The sequence below is a fragment of the Metarhizium album genome, assembly GCF_000804445.1.
Source record: "Metarhizium album ARSEF 1941 chromosome Unknown scaffold_24, whole genome shotgun sequence".
Taxonomy (NCBI): Eukaryota; Fungi; Ascomycota; class Sordariomycetes; order Hypocreales; family Clavicipitaceae; genus Metarhizium; species Metarhizium album.
This window is the reverse complement of record NW_024467598.1, coordinates 297,869-314,108: the sequence shown is the minus strand read 5'-3', so window position 1 is coordinate 314,108 and position 16,240 is coordinate 297,869. Positions and strand designations below refer to the sequence as shown.

General features: G+C 53.2%; 7 protein-coding genes across 7 annotated transcripts; 5 read left to right on the top strand and 2 right to left on the bottom strand.

Moving 5' to 3' along the window:
- Positions 1-1,140: 1,140 nt before the first annotated feature.
- Positions 1,141-1,809, top strand: MAM_06871 (heat shock protein 30; the record flags this gene model as incomplete). The annotated part of the gene is made up of 1 exon (XM_040825669.1): positions 1,141-1,809. The coding sequence occupies one exon, from the start codon at positions 1,141-1,143 to the stop codon at positions 1,807-1,809; it is 669 nt and encodes a 222-aa protein (XP_040676433.1).
- Positions 1,810-2,255: 446 nt separating this feature from the next.
- Positions 2,256-3,435, top strand: MAM_06870 (DNA repair protein RAD51; the record flags this gene model as incomplete). The annotated part of the gene is made up of 3 exons (XM_040825668.1): positions 2,256-2,342; positions 2,400-2,583; positions 2,624-3,435. The coding sequence occupies 3 exons, from the start codon at positions 2,256-2,258 to the stop codon at positions 3,433-3,435; spliced, it is 1,083 nt and encodes a 360-aa protein (XP_040676432.1).
- A 530-nt stretch (positions 3,436-3,965) lies between these two features.
- Positions 3,966-7,564, top strand: MAM_06869 (DNA repair protein RAD51; the record flags this gene model as incomplete). Its single annotated transcript, XM_040825667.1, has 3 exons — positions 3,966-4,599; positions 4,647-6,680; positions 6,735-7,564. The coding sequence occupies 3 exons, from the start codon at positions 3,966-3,968 to the stop codon at positions 7,562-7,564; spliced, it is 3,498 nt and encodes a 1,165-aa protein (XP_040676431.1).
- Positions 7,565-7,918: 354 nt separating this feature from the next.
- On the bottom strand, positions 7,919-8,989 carry MAM_06868 (vacuolar protein sorting 26; the record flags this gene model as incomplete). Its single annotated transcript, XM_040825666.1, has 1 exon — positions 7,919-8,989. The coding sequence occupies one exon, from the start codon at positions 8,987-8,989 to the stop codon at positions 7,919-7,921; it is 1,071 nt and encodes a 356-aa protein (XP_040676430.1).
- A 956-nt stretch (positions 8,990-9,945) lies between these two features.
- MAM_06867 (60S ribosomal protein L9) lies at positions 9,946-10,752 on the top strand (the record flags this gene model as incomplete). The annotated part of the gene is made up of 3 exons (XM_040825665.1): positions 9,946-10,003; positions 10,098-10,531; positions 10,705-10,752. The coding sequence occupies 3 exons, from the start codon at positions 9,946-9,948 to the stop codon at positions 10,750-10,752; spliced, it is 540 nt and encodes a 179-aa protein (XP_040676429.1).
- Positions 10,753-11,406: 654 nt separating this feature from the next.
- On the bottom strand, positions 11,407-12,741 carry MAM_06866 (uncharacterized protein; the record flags this gene model as incomplete). Its single annotated transcript, XM_040825664.1, has 1 exon — positions 11,407-12,741. One exon carries the CDS (start codon positions 12,739-12,741, stop codon positions 11,407-11,409), a length of 1,335 nt encoding a protein of 444 aa, XP_040676428.1.
- A 1,492-nt stretch (positions 12,742-14,233) lies between these two features.
- On the top strand, positions 14,234-15,874 carry MAM_06865 (vacuolar ATP synthase subunit H; the record flags this gene model as incomplete). Its single annotated transcript, XM_040825663.1, has 3 exons — positions 14,234-14,496; positions 14,549-15,199; positions 15,259-15,874. 3 exons carry the CDS (start codon positions 14,234-14,236, stop codon positions 15,872-15,874), a joined length of 1,530 nt encoding a protein of 509 aa, XP_040676427.1.
- Between the last annotated feature and the right edge of the window lie 366 nt (positions 15,875-16,240).

The following is a 16,240-nucleotide window of genomic DNA, read 5'->3' as shown; positions in this document are numbered from 1 at the left end:
GCTGGTTGACTTGGATTTGGCTTCGCGCGTGTCTTTGGAGGATTACGGTGATGTTTTCTGTTACCCGTGCAGTAAAAGAATTTCTACTTCGGGAAGCTGAATTCGGGCGACACCTCCCCACAGCGGTCTCAAGGGTTGTACGTCGGCAGGAGTTTGAATCTCTTGCAAGAGACTACATTCCTTTGTCATCGTCAAATATTGATGAATCACGAGAATTGTATCAAGAGATGAAGTTGAAATTCAACCGTGGCTTGTAAGTGGCGATGCGTTTTGATATAATGGACGAAATGTGGCTGGGCACCTGTGTAACGGAGTTTGCTCCGGGTGACATTGCTGGACGTAGTTCACAGAGCCATCGTGACACGCAGGCAGCAAATGTAAATACTGTTTCGAGATTCTAATCTAGACGGTCACGGCACAATTAGTTATAAGCTCGTACAGACTATTATTGTGACTATTGTCACCACCAAGTTTGACAGTACATTTTCTCTGTTCATCGTATCAGCAATCCAACAAAAATTACGGAATCCTCAAGCACCTACCTATTAGTAATGGTGCTGGATGTACAACTTCAAGTGAGCATGACGTCATTTTCCCGTCGGTGGATTAGTCAGCAGCATTTACACGGAACGTGGATCACGTACATTTCACTACCACGAGACAACATCCAGCTTTATGTTGATGTTGATCCGGGTAAGCTCCCTACATGCATCTAATACCATAGACGGAATGCTTGGCTTTTCTTTCTTTCGTTTCTTTTTTTTTTGGCGGCATATGCAGATAGAAACGAGCGTGTCGACAGTTCGCGGGTAGTTCAATAGAGCGTGTTCTGAAAAGGAGATTCTATGGGCTTCTCGAAGCTTCGAAACGTCACTTCCATCGCCTGGGGCTTCTGAGCGCTTCTGAAGACGCAATACAGCTGCTTCCTAGTGGATTCTAGATATGTCTAGTGTTTTCTACAATGTTCAGCATGGTTCGCTGCCGGTCGCAGCATTTGTCAGTTCACAGTTTCTGCACAAATATAAAAGCAACAGCAATGCGCTCTAAGGGATAGGTTCTTTTCTCCATCATCACAGTACACTGCCAAAAAGTGAAAAGAAGCTCATCCAAAGTCATTTCAACCACATCACAACACATAAAATGGCATTTTTCCCAAGAGCCTTCTACAACCAGGATCGTTCCTTCACTCCTTTGTTCCGTCTTCTAGACGACTACGACACCTATTCTCGTCAGCAGAACCCAAAGTCCAATCGCCAAGGCTTGACCCGACAATGGCAGCCCAAATTTGACGTTCGCGAGACCGCGGACGCTTATGAGCTCCACGGTGAGCTTCCTGGCGTTGACAAAGACCACGTCAAGATTGAGTTCTCTGAGTCTCAGACCTTGCTCATTCGAGGCACAGCCAAGAGATCTTGTACGGCTGGTACTCCGCCAAGTCGCCAAGTCGAAGATACCGTCATGAGCGGCGGTCTCCCAGATGCCGAGGAGCACAAGAACGCAAGGAAGGCTACTGTTGAGGATGAGGAGGACGAAGAGTGGTCCAACGCATCACAATCCCGCCCCGGAACGCCAACCACCACCACAGCCACAGCCGAGGTTGGGAAAAAGCCTGGGGCTGAGAGGGAAAAGGTTGCCGACAAGGCCAAGTACTGGCTCACTGAGCGCAGCGTTGGAGAGTTTTCTCGCAGCTTTAATTTCCCCAACCGCGTCGATCAGGACGGCGTAACTGCCAGCTTCAAGGACGGAATTTTGTCCATTGTTGTGCCCAAGGCGAAGAAGCATGAATCCCGCCGCATTGCCATCAATTGAGACATGTGTGCATCAGAAATGATGGATTTGGCGCTTCTACTTGTGCTTTCTGGCATCCTGGCGTTTGGAGGAACGGCATTGCTTTTGAACATTGTGGACGAGGGAATGACAATTCGGATAGCTCATACTTCAGTACAATCAAAGATTAATTGAGATTAACACGATGATGAATTGGTTTCTTGATAAGGATCGTGCATGTTTGTGAGATGAGACCTTCAGAGCAGAGTTCAGACCCAAGGGTGTAATGCTTTTCACGACTGATCACGTGTCAAGGCGTGCAACATGTGGAGTTGATGCTCTGCCTGCAACGCGTGTCGACGCGCTTGTCATGTCAACACCATTACAAATCTTCACGACCTCAGATTGTTGCTCACATTTCCGTTATCGACCTGAGCCGTGTACCTCTCAAGAAGTCGTCACTTTTTGAGAACCCGAATACTGGAAAAATGGCTGAAGAGCACGACGAGGCCCAAATGGGTGACGAGGGCGGCATGACAGGACCCGGAGCTCCCACCCCGCTCACAGCCTTGGAGGTAATTCATATTGTTTTCATACGCAAGCGAGCGACGGCACTGACCTTTGGACTCCAGGGTATTGCCGGTTTAACGAAACGTGATATTCAACTCGTCATGGATGGCGGTTTCAACACGGTGGAGTCGGTCGCATATACTCCTCGCCGAATGCTTGAGCAAATCAAGGGCATTTCAGAGCAAAAAGCACAGAAGATATTAGGAGAAGGCACGTTTTTTCTTTTCTTCTCCCCTCTCTCTTTTGGTAAATTATTGCGCCGCTGTGAAGCTAATTCCCTTCCCAGCCTCCAAACTTGTCCCCATGGGATTCACGACCGCCACCGAGATGCATCAGAGACGAAGCGAACTCATTTCCATCACAACGGGATCCAAGAATCTAGACACACTCCTCGCAGGCGGGATTGAAACTGGATCAGTCACTGAATTGTTTGGAGAGTTTAGAACCGGAAAAAGTCAGATTTGCCACACGCTGGCTGTGACATGTCAGTTGCCTTTTGACATGGGTGGTGGAGAGGGCAAGTGTCTGTATATTGACACTGAGGGGACGTTTCGACCGGTGAGACTACTTGCGGTTGCCAACCGCTTCGGGCTATCTGGAGAGGAAGTTCTCGACAATGTGGCCTACGCTCGTGCTTACAACTCAGACCATCAGCTGCAACTGTTGAATCAAGCTGCTGCCATGATGTGTGAGACGCGATTCTCGTTGCTCGTCGTTGACAGCGCAACTTCGCTGTATCGCACGGATTTCTGTGGCCGTGGAGAGCTATCCAACCGACAGACTCATCTGGCAAAGTTTATGCGGACGTTGCAGCGATTGGCTGATGAGTTCGGAATTGCTGTGGTGATCACCAACCAGGTTGTTGCTCAGGTTGACGGCGGACCGAGCGCCATGTTCAACCCTGATCCAAAGAAGCCCATCGGTGGCAATATCATTGCCCACGCTAGCACGACTCGTATCAGCCTGAAGAAGGGACGCGGCGAGACGCGGATTGCCAAAATCTATGATAGCCCATGTCTGCCTGAGAGCGACACGTTGTTTGCCATAAATGAGGATGGTATCGGCGACCCTGCTCCGAAAGATGTGGATAGGGATTAGTGATAACTTACAGGCCCGGCTCGGTCTGGCTGACTTTGCATTGACATGAGCGTTGTATTGCTATCTTTGCTGCACTTGCATCTTCGTAATACACACAGGACGTGCACATCTGAGGACCCTCATCATCGTACGTCTTCCACAGTATGTTGTGACACCTATCGACGAGTAGTCGAACAAGAATGCGAGATTAATTTAGTTGTCGATTTCTTAGCCCACAACGCTCAGGCGGGGGGATATTCTCAATGTAAACGCATTTTCAGCCCTGGTATAGTTCGCCTGGCATTACTCACTCGCAATTACTCGCCTATCGCAACAAGACAAACAGGAGTGAAAAAAAAAGAACCTAGCTACACTTGGTTGTGCTGCAGGGTAGCGTGGTGAGCTTGTTTCTATTTTGGGTTAGCGTGGTCGCGACTTCGAGTTTCAATCTGAATTTCTGCCATCCTACGCAACCGCCTCTCGCCACGTCCTGCCTCAATATTACGAAGAAGCTGCTTCTCTGGGGAGTGGTACTCTTTTATGGAGGCGACATGGATTCAGGCGATATCCAATACACCTTCAAAGAGACCCGCTTGAACCTCGAGCCTCCTGCGCCCGCGTCGGTTGTGAGCATCCGAGTGCCCTCGAAAAATGACAATGGTCGCAGCCAACGGCGCATTGCAAACGAATCATCAGCCGAGGACGAAACAACATTTCGTTTGAAAAATCTTGCCGTCTCTTCATCAATCTATCACCGACGTTGGCACGATGCGCCGCGCAGCTTTCTGTGGCGAGTTTTGGAGGATGGAGCCGTATTGAGTATTCGAGCCGTCGACCTGTTCAAAAAGGACAAGACCCCCGATTCGCCTCTCGTCTTGAACTTCAAGTTTGGGGTTCCCATTCAGACCGGTTGTGTCGCGTTCGTCGATCCGGAGGAACACGATGTCCTCTGTGTTCATGTACTAGACCAATCTTCGCAGCTGTACACTTTCACGTTGCGACCCGAATTCTTCAGAAAGAGGACAGCCATCGACGCGGTTCTTTCAGAACTCTGCAAGGTTCAGTCACCGGCTGGACTTGGTTTCAAGAGCCCGCATCGGCTGGTGGCTGTAACGGCCGATACGTTACTCGTCACAGTGAGCGATGGGGGAATGATCCGGTTTGACAAGGCGAAGCACGATGACTGTGAGTTTGCCCTGAAATCGCGTACCGTTCGTTCTAACAAAATATAGCGTCTTCCGGTCTCTGGAAGGAGTCATTCTTCAACGTCCAAGGTTGGGCTCAAAACCTACGAAGTTTGTTGCCATTCCAGGGGAACCATACAATCAAGTACGGAAAAGTCAATATGGAATACAGTGCCGCGACGTCTATCCAAGTGACGAATTTTGGGCTCGAGCACTGCCTTTTTGCCATTACTATTTGTCTCGACCACCGAATTCGCATCTGGAATGTCAATGATGGTCAGATTCTCTTCACTGGTGATTTACTCAACGTCGACCGTACACCCCAACAGGTTGGAAAATGGTCCATCGACCCGTCCCTGTCAAATCTAGTCCAGCTCGTTGGATCCGGCCGCGGACAACGCATTTGCGCCACGTACTCCCCTATCGGCCTGGGCGAGTTCAAGTTTTGGAAAATTATTGCCAAGGACGCACACACCATCGTTGTAGACGATCTCTTCCCGCAAGCCACGCTGGTACCGTCCACGCCATCATCTTCCGATATTTGGACACTAGCCGACTTTGTTCTCGCATCACCTACAGAAGGATCTATTACCCTTTGGACCCTGTGGAAGAACAACATGACTTACAGGGTCAAACGGCTCGAGTTGGATAGAAAGAACATGGTACAGTCGTGGGAGGAAAATTGGGATTGGGTGTATCCTGACGCCGGAACTATGCCAGTTCAAACGTCTGGACCGTGCGACTCAACCGACGTGACGGAGAAATGGTTGCAGTGTATTCTGCAACCAGGACGGTTTACAAGGGCAACCCTCGAGACGGCTTTGTCAATATACGAGCGCGGCCTGGGAGCATCAAAGGACGGCAACAACCCCAAGGGTCGTGGTCTTACAGAGTCTATTTGCTCGGTACTGGGTGCAACGGCTTCGCTAGAGCGTGGCGCATCGGGAGCTATGGACTATGAGCAATTCAGAGCGTCTGGTGAAACACAGTGGCGCAGGTTCTACAGACTCGTAGCCGAACTGGACCGCCATCGTGGAGAGGCCATTGGTTTGGTTTTCGATCCTGAGGCTGACATGGCTTGGGTGGTCTGCACCGATCTTGTCTCTGCCATTCGACTGTGCGGTGATTTGGAGCGGCTCTATCACAACCTTGGCTCTCCCAACGATGAGAACACTAGTAAGGCAGCCCTGGTCAACGCTGCGCTGTCCTTTGTGGACGGTTTCCCAGACAATTATATCCAGCTAGCCCAAGCTGCACTTAGACAAGAAATCTTTGACCAGTCATCCAAAACCGATTTGGAGCGTATCCAATACTTTTCTGACAAGGCTGGCTTCTGGAGGGGGATTACCGACGAGGACTGTGCACAGGTTGTCGACGTGCTTGGCGCTAACTTCGCCCTTGTTGACGACAGTTTGTATGCTCACGTTTTAGATCTGATGGCTGCTCCCTTGGAAGCCAGACGACGGCACTTGCGTTATCCCTTGACAGAATTTGGGCAGAAGCTCATCATGAAAGGCGTTCAAGATAACATTGCATTGCAATGGAACGTGTGCTTCAGTCAGCTTATTCTTCTCGTTCACATGGAGTTTGAGTTTGACAACGAAGAGGACGCCTTGCACAACCGTGTTGACATTGGATCAGTATACCGAAAACTCATCAGTGCGCTCAGGAGGCTGGAACTCCTGAAGTGGCTGGCACATACCGAGTTGCTAGCTCCCTTGGCCCATGCTGACCGAGCGTCTCAGCTCAAGAAGGTTGGCGACGATAGCACGCAGACAGTGACGGCTCTTGAGGCCAATCTCGGACACCTTCTCGGCTTTGACAGCCTCAAAAGGGAACCTCTTTCTAGCAGCATCACGGATGTCATAACAAACCTCTGCGCGCCAGACAGCGACATCGAAGTCTCTCCAGCGCTCATCCAGTGTGCACTCATCAAACAAGAACGAGCCGATTTGGCTCTTGAGCTTGTTCCGTTCAGCGACCAGAACCCATTCTCTGTCTACGTGCTGGGCCGGGTCCAATTGGCACTCAACGATTTTGAGTCGGCAGCCATTAGTTTTAGAAGGGCCGCCATTGGAATGGGTAAGATGAATTTCAGGCCGTATGGTAGGTAGAGATTTGACTGATAGGTTTTAGGTACAAAAACTGTCCCCAACGACAGACACAGCTGCGGCCTGTTAGGAGATACGGAATGGAATCTCCTCAACAACGGACAGGCAATGTACTACTCTCACATAGTCGCGCAGTACGAATCACACAAGGCGTATTCCCACGTGGTCGACTTTGCCAAGCTGGCGGTACAGTTCCTAGATGCCGCCAAGAATGGTTCCTCTGCCAAGGTCGAGATGCTGAGTCGTCTATTCAACGCTGCTTTGGTCACGTCGCAATTCGAGCTGGCTCACACAAGCCTGCTCTCCATCAAAGACGATGCCTTGAAGCACTCAGGCCTGCGGAAGCTCGTGGACAGGATGTGCGAAACACATCACAACATTGAACTCATATCGTTGCCGTTCCCCGGCCTGCAGCAAGAAGTGGATGACATCCTGGCCGACCGATGCCGCAACGCGACCGATTCAGTGCGGGGATTCCCGTACCATCAAGTGCTGTACTCGTGGCGTATCAAGCGCAGTAATTACCGCGGCGCGGCGTCCGTCCTCCTGGACCGCATCCAGAAACTGAAACTGGCCGGCGAGGGGGACAAGATCACGGGCGACGATGTCCTGGATACCCCAGTGACACGCCAGTACCTGCTTCTCATCAATGCCCTCAGCTGTGTTGAGCCACAGCAAGCGTGGATATTTGACGAGGGACCACCAGCACTCCACCAAAATGGAGACGGTGCCAGCAAGCGCAAGGTGCTGTCGCTGGCAGATATCCGCAAACAATACCAGGACGAGCTAGATAGGATTGCGGCGATCCAGAACAACCAATTTGGATTCGAGGCGGGCGACGTAATGGTGCTATGAATGGCACGGTAGAGTGTGAATTGAGACAACGAGGGCTCATGTAGATTATTTTTTTTTTTCAGCCGAAAAGTTCCACGGAACTCGATACCTCGGGACAACATGGTACGTGACCATTTATGAAGGGTTAATAAAGTAAAAATGAAAATCATGTTCGAATATCTGCCTCTAAGCTTCACGGCGGTGGCCCACCTATCTAGTTGCCCGCCGACAGTGAGAAAGTCGCCTCCTTGAGTACCAATAACGCCGAGCCCTACGCTAGAAGAACACTTGGGAATTATAAACATGTGACAAAAGCGGGAGGGGTTGCGCAAGGTGCATGGTATAGGACACCTATGCCTATGCCTATGCCTATGCCTATGCCTGAGCAGTAGCAGCTTGGGCGGCGGCTAATTTGGCTTCGTTGGGAGCCGGGAGAGGCTGCAGACCGCCGCCGGTGTTTTCGGAAAGGCCGTCAGGGGCCTGGCGGTACAGGATGATTTCGGATTGTTTGAAATACCGACGGGCATCTAGACATGTGTGAGCGACGGCGTGCTGGGATGGAAAAATACACACGAGGCCCGAACAAGGCCGGGAGGGCAGGGAGAGCAGCTCACCCTCATCAATCAAGACCAGACTGAGGTAGTATCTTGTCGAAAACTTCTTATTCACATCCCGAAACGTGGGCGTCAGGTCGAACCCCCCCAAGAAGAGCCTTATAGGAATCGTCTCCCCCCTCGACGGCGAGCCGTCCATGATCTCGAACCTCACCAGCGTCTCGCTCTCGTTGTACTGGTTCGGCGCGGCGCCCGTGGTCTCCCTCCGGATAATGGACAACTCCATGTGCTTGATCTTGAGCCGGACCAGCAGGAAGTAGATGCGGCCGACGATGACGTCCTTGAGGTGGTATTTGCTCTTGCTGTACTCGAACTCGATGTGCAGGCAGTCCTCGATGCCGACGTCCATCTTGATGCTGCTATTGACCTCGGGCGGGATGCGGTATCTGTACACCCAAATGTCCTTTTCGCGAATGACGTCGGCCATGCGGCGGGACACGGTGACGCGCACAAAGTACCGCAGCTTGACGTTGATGCCGTTGTACGACTCGTACTGCTTCTCGACGTTTTTGAAGTTGAAGTCGAACGTCTGCGGGTGCTGCAGCTCACCGGGGGCGGCGAGTTCCTGGTTCAGGGAGAGGAATTCGTAGTGGTTGCCGCGGTCGAAGAACATCTCAATGGTGCCGATGAACTGCACCTTGACGCCCGTGTGTTCGAGGCGCTTGCCGTCCTTGGGGCGGACGGTGACGGAGCCCTTGACGGATTCGCCGTCCATGTAGAGGGGCGCCTTTTCGCGGCGGTTCTTGTCGAGCTTGACGTCGACCATGGAGCGGTCGTCGGCATCGTCGAGGAGGACGTCGATGTCGACGGGGGTGGAGAAGAAGTACGACATTGTGAGCGAGGACGTACACGGCGCCTTGGGAGCGTTGACGGGGAGGCGGGATCAGCGCAAGAGGTGTACGCGAGGTACGGAAGGGCGCGCCGCGGGCTATGCTGGGGTGAGTTGGTGATGTCGTGGGTGAGGGTGCTTCAACGACGCTGACGTAATATTGTTTGGAGTCGAGGAGGGACGCGGAGCTCCCCACCGAAGCTCGGATGTTTGACGACGGGAACCGACTGCGGACCGAGTTGCAAAATGCGTGATGTGTGGACTGCAATGGCTCTGATTCTACTATCTACATCCACAAGATCGCAAAATCTTGGGGGTTTTTTTATTTTTTATTTCTATTTTTATGCAAGTCCAACAACCCATCGTTTTGACACGAAGTAGCTACTAACTGTAGTAAAACACGTTGAGACGGGAGTGGATCAGACAGCTGCGGCAGAGTCACGTGAAAAGTCACCACTCGCGCCCCCCACCACGCAACCTCGCGCGGCCCAACTTCGGCCCCGCGTAATTTTTGCGCTCACGTGCAGCGAGCCCTAGAACTTTTCCCGCCCACACGATTTCGCAACAATTCGTCGTGAGCGCAGCCGACGACCTACGACAACCTCCTCACCTCCCGACATCCCCAATCCACAACCGGCAGGATGAAGTACATTCATTCTCAGGAAACCCTTGAAATCCCTGAGGGGGGTACGTGACCTCTTTCCCTTTGTGACCGTTTTAAAAGACAATCAGAGTCCACAAAGTGTTGCCGTCTTTTCCAAGTTGGAAATTTCGATGCCAGCCGGTCCGATGATGGAACGGAAGAAATCAAACGCAAAGACACAAAGAGAGAAATGGCCACGGAAGCCCCTGGCAGCAACTCCCAGGCAGTGGCATCGGAAAATTCCCCACGACGAATTGACGGCGCAACATGGATGGATTGGAGACACAAAATCATCTTCTAACACGCACTCACTAACATGCAAACAGTCAAGGTTGGCATCAAGACGAGAATCGTCACCGTCGAGGGTCCCCGAGGTACGACACGCCTAACGACAGAAATCCCTCCCGTGGAATACATTAAAATATTCATGTACAATCAGCAAAGGACGTCTCTTCTGACACGCAGCAGGCAAGCTCGTCAAGGACCTCGGCCACTTGGCCGTCAACTTCGGCCATCCCAAGAAGAACACCGTCTCGATCGAGATCCACCACGGCAACCGTAAGAACGTCGCCACGCTGCGTACCGTCCGATCGATCATCCAGAACATGGTCATCGGCGTCACGAAGGGGTTCAAATATAAGATGCGCTACGTGTACGCGCATTTCCCCATCAACGTCAATCTGGAAAAGAGCAACGAGACGGGGCTGTGGGAAGTCGAGATCCGAAACTTCATCGGAGAGAAGATCGTCCGCCGGGTCGTCATGCAGGAGGGTGTTGACGTCGAGCTGTCCAAGAGCCAGAAGGACGAGCTCGTCCTGACGGGCAACTCTCTGGAGCGTGTGTCGCAGAGCGCTGCTGATATCCAGCAAATCTGCAAGGTCCGCAACAAGGATATCCGAAAGGTGGGTTTTTTTTTTAATTCGTTCTGGCTTTTCTGCGCCGTGAGCGGGGTGTGATGAGGGGACTATCGGATTCAGATTGATGGTCTTGCCACCATGACGAATCTGTGTCCGCAACCATCTGCCCGCAACATGTGAGGGGGTTGCTTTGCTGACGTTGTGTGTGTGTCTCGTAGTTCCTGGATGGTCTGTACGTCTCCGAAAAGGGCAACGTTGAGGAGTAAGATTGGGAGTGGGGGGCACGGACACGGATATCTTGTTTCTTTTGCGTTTCTGGGTCTCAGGAGTGGCGACGGTTTGACCATTTGCATGTCATGTAGCAAAAAGGGCTACATAAAGACTCTGATCAAAAGGTTTACCGTCTCTTGTGCATGACTGTGCCTCGTGTTGGAGGGGACTGTGAGGGTGCATGAGATGGCACCATTCATGAGGAAACCTGATCCCATCCGGGAGAGCAAGCAAAAAGGTAAAGACACATCGGGTGTGACTGGGCCTGTTTTCGATTTCTACGCCGGAGATGTACATGCGTTGCAGGATGAAGCCGTTGCAACAAGCTCAGGACGAGAAGCACCACCAGAGCTGATGCTCAATGCGGGAAGTATGTTCATTATAGGCGTTGGTCGCCAACTATTGTATCCGTCGTTTATGTGCATAGTGTCTGGTCCAAATCCGTCAAGCAACATGTTCCGTCCACCCTCATATCCAGTCTAGAATTCTAATTCATGTCTTCATTCCCAAGCGGGTCCATTTTATAATGACCAAAGCCGACCTTGACGACAGGATGCCAAAACTGGCCAACCGTGAAATGCAACACGACTATACCGAAACGCCAAATCTCACCACCTGCACACAGGCAGTTGAGACAACAAAAGTGACACTCAAAATACACATGCGGGGTTCGTCATGAAATGCAAGGGGAGCACCGCTCTATGGCCGGCGCGTGGTGGCACGGGAATAGTAAGAGGCTCCGCCGCGGCTGTCACTGCGGTGGCTCCGGCCTGTTCGACCGGTGCGATGGGTTCGCCGGTCTGAGCTGGAGCTGCCTGGGGGTCGGTTAGCGTTTGAACAGAGGGACGAAGGAGCCAAGACCTCGACGTAGACTTACTTGGGCTCGTGTATGTCACGTCGGAATACGTGTAGGACGTATCGGTGTACCGTGAAGATTGTGGCCGTCTAGCAGGCTTCCTGTCCTTTTTGAGGTTGAGCAGAGCCAACAGTGTAGTTGCCGCACCGGCAAGGCCCAGCCACCATTTTCCATCCGAGCTCTTTCGGCGGCGATCGGCGACAGATGTTGGACGACCACCAAACCATCCGGAATGGCGGTCTCGGCGGGAATAAGGCGGTGCCTGGCTGCCATGCCGCGAATAGCGAACGTCCTCCTCGACAATGATCTTTTCAGTCCTTTCCTTTTTCCGTCCAAAGACGACATTCCAGACCCCGCGGGCGATGCAGCAGAAGCAGAACAGCATGAGCAGGGCGACACCAGCCAGCGTGCCGATGACAATACCGGCAATGGCGCCTCCACTCAAACCGCCCCCGGTTCCGCCCTTGCTGCTTCCATCGGCCCCGATAGTCTGTCCGTCGCTAGTGGACGTTGAACCCGCAGAGGTGGTGGTTGCCGTGGCGGTGTAGAAGGATTGATCGCTTCGAGCACCGCTGCCGACAATGGTCGTGGTGCCGGTGACCCGGTAAGGAGCAGAGTACCGAGTGGTGACTACACCGTTGGAAGTGACGACAATGGTGCTGGGCTCTTGATATCCCGGCCTGGAGGAGCACTGGCCCTTGAAGGCGCATGTCTGCCAGCCAGCACAGCAAATCGACCCGCAAGCCTCCTGCTCTGGACTTTGAGGTTTGCAATCGACTCCTGGCACGGGGGTCGGGGCCGGCGCCCAATTCGTCATGATGGTGCTCGTGTAAGTCCTCGTTTCGGTCCACGTCGTGGTGTACGCGGCGTATGAGCCGCCGGCGCCGGGGGCACAGGTAGCTACATTGCCGGCCAGGGTCGTGCAGACCTGGTCGGAAGAACAGCAAAACTGTTTCTCGGATCCGCAGTGGGTTGTGCAGTCGTCTCGCAGCCGAAGAAATGAGAGGCCCAAGTCGTTGGCCGCACTGCGAGGAAAAGGCGAGGCGGCAACGATGGCGGCCGTGGCGCCGAGCAACAGGAACAATGGCCCCGTCGCCGGCGACGACGAGACTGGAACGTGTATTTGCATGGCGACTTGCGGCCGAAGTAAAATGCCCACTGGAATGCGGGAACTTGTGTGACGTCTCTGAGGTGTGTGCGCTGGAGAGGACCAACAGTCGAAAGCGTCTTGCAAGTGAACTCGTGGGCTTTCAGTCAGCCACCAACGAAGTGAAATAATTAATGACAAACCCACCGAGTGTTTTGTCTTTGTCGCACGGTGCACACGAGGTAAGGAAGAGAGAAACGTTCGGCGCGCCTCACATTTAAGAGGCTGCAGGTTTGGCCGCGACTTTCTGGGCGTGAATCCCCAACCTCCTCCGACTTGGACGCGCGACGGAAGATTTGAAGCGGCCCAGCCCCGCCAAGTTGGACTCGCACCAAGACGTCACCTCCAGATGACGGCTCAACACTCCGCACTGACAAATGCCACGAGCTCCCAGGGACCGCTTCGTGTAATATATTTTTTTTTGCTTCGAGTCCAGGGCATCCACTCCGCAGCACGGGCCGAGTTCAGTCTTGACTGCTCCGTATGGCCCAGCAGCCACGATACTTTGTCCCCCATGCTTCAGCTTTGTCCGACGGCTTGGGCAACTGGTTGCCAGGGTTGCCAGGGTTGCCGGGGTTGTCAATGTCGGGCCAGGGGGCCAAGTTCCAACCACCCACACCCACACACACTCCCTACTCCGTTCTCCATACGAGCTCGAGCTCTTGGTGTCCCACGAGTACGTACGCGCGCCTGAATCTGAATTTAGGCGGGGACATTGGACTCAATGGACCGCTGTGCCAGCTCATCAGCACCCAACGCCGCCTCATGAACCGAGCCGAGAGTGCGGTGAGAGCGGCCGCAGAGCTTTGGTCACTGGATCGGGTATCGATGCTGAGGCGGTTCGTGTGCTGTGCGTGGCTGCATGTTGCTGGTACCTGGTTTCAAGGGGTGACACCTGCCCCGTGGCCTCCTCGCCATTGTCCGACTACTATTTTTGTTATCCATCGCCTTCTGATGAACTTCGCATTCAGATCTTGGAGAGGGCGCATGCTATTTCGATCGGACGGGGGAAGCCTGTTTGTTTGGTCCTAGCTTGAGGTGGGCAATCCATCAATGGAGCACTGCTCCGTAGTTACTCCGTACCCGAGATTCCTCTCTGGCTGGTCACTCTGGTGGCTGGGGCTCGAGGTGGTGGCGGCGGCGTATCCTCGGGTAACTGAGCCGTTGCGCTTGCCTGTCGTGGAGCTTGGTAGCCGGGTGGGGCACGTCGACGACTGAGCATCGGAGACCTCCAGAGTCAGAGTCAGAGTCCAGACCAAAGCTTCAGTGTGACGCTGCGCTAGTCGGCTGCATCATATCGACGACCTCATCTGATCAAGAGACCCAAGCATCACTCCATCCGGGTCCATAGCCAGCGCGCCCGCCCGCTCACAGTGCTGGATATATTTCCTCCGATTTCATTCTTTCCCTCCCATCTTTGGTCCGTAGCAGTCGTCGCCTCTGCGACCGCCCCGACGCCAACTGCGCCGCCATCATGTCGCTCGATCCGCCCACCTATCTGGCCTCCCTGCAAAGCAACATTCGACAACGACCAATTCCATGGGACGGCGCCGTTCGGGCGGGTACGCTTACCGAAGAGCAATACGCAAGGATTCGTGCTGTTGACAAGGCAAAGAAGCTGGAGCAGAGAAAGGAGGTTGTTGAAGGTGATCTCGATGGATACAGAATGCTCTTTGTTGGCAGCTCAGCCAAGCCAAGTGTGCTGGAGACGGCAGGCAAACATGCCAATGTTATTCAGTACATTCTGGTGCTTCTGGCAGATCTCATAGATGGTATGCTTCCTTCCAAGTTCTGACCTAGGTGGAGGCACCTCCCGGCCGGATGCATCTGCCAAGTCCTCTACCATCCCATCATCTTCGCCCCCATTTTCGAGGAGAACCGGCATCTCGACTGACATTTGGCCCCTGCCTCTAGCTGTCCCGCCTCTAGCAAAAGCATTGTTCAAGGACACCGACCCATACAGGCATTTCCTACCGTTGCTGCATTCAAACACCACCGACGACCCCATTCCGCTCCTTGCATCTCATGCCTTGACGAGTCTGATGTGTCTGTCACGGGACGAATCCAAAGCCACCCAACAGGCCTTGCCTGTAGTGTTCACCTACCTGTCTGGATTGGCCAAAAATGCTGATGCCGGTCTGCAAGACATAGCCGTGCAGGAATACTCGACACTGCTCTGTGGCCGACCCTCACGCCAAAAGTTTTGGAACCAGAGAAGCGAGACCGTTCAACCCCTTGTCAAGATTCTGCAAAGTGCTGCTGGAATTGGGAGCGGCGGAGACTCTGCCGCCAATCTGTGGAGCGGCAACGTCAGCGTTCGCAACGCTGGGTTCGAGGGATCTCTGGGTGGCGGTGTGGGCCTCCAGTTGCTGTACCATGTTTTGCTCGTTATTTGGCAGCTGAGCTTTGAGGCTGATGAGATTGGCGACGACCTGAACGAGTAAGTATCAAGTATCATGGCGAGGGCTGCGGAGGGTCTTGGTTTACTGACGGAAACAGCGAGTACGACGTCATTTTGCTTTACACTCAACTTTTGCGGCTGTCGCCAAAGGAAAAGACGACAAGGCTCATCCTCTCCACGCTGTACAACTTGCTCGAAAAGAACCAAACCTCGCTTCTCCCCACTGCCGTTCTCGCCCGACTACCGGCTCTGTTGGAAAACCTGGGCAGTCGCCACATGACGGACCGTGATCTATTGGAAGATTTGCAGAGCCTCAAGGAGTTGCTTGACGAGTACACCAAGACCAAGACAACCTTTGACGAATACGTTGCCGAGGTAAACTCGGGTCACCTCCGCTGGTCGCCGCCTCACCGAAGCCAAGTATTCTGGGCTGAGAACGCCAGAAGGATCCTCGAGTTCGAGAACGGCGAGATCGCCCGCAAACTTGCCGAAATCATGCAGAAGCCGTGGGACAACGACAAGCAAGTTCTAGCGATTGCCTGTAATGACATTGGCTGCCTGGTCAAGGAAGTCCCCGAGAAGCGCTATCAATTGGAAAGGGTGGGCCTCAAGACCAGGGTCATGGAGCTGATGCAGAGTGACGATGAAAACGTGCGATGGGAGAGTTTGCGGGCGTTGGGCGGCTGGCTCAAGTACAGCTTTGAGCACCAGTAGGTTTCGTTTGATTCAGGTGGCATGCATGGCCTGCGTTTGTAGATCTTCGGTGTTGTATGCGCAGCAGACATGAAGTGGTTTATTGCAGCAAGACGACGAGCCTCATAGTTGACTGGGGCAAGGCATCCTCGTATGATGTATGATAACGTTAATAGCTGGCTGTGAGGTTGGTCCAGCCATGGAGACGGGGCAGTGAATCGGAATTGGCATCAGCTTGTCGCTTAGATCAGGTAATGGAAACAACTCGCAGTCTAGTCTATAGTAAAGCCGACGCCGGCAGTAGATTGGACTGTCTGTCTGGACTCTGGAGAAACAAAACGGCGCGCTTCGATATCGGAGAGCCGGTGGATAGCCGAGCCCCACTAC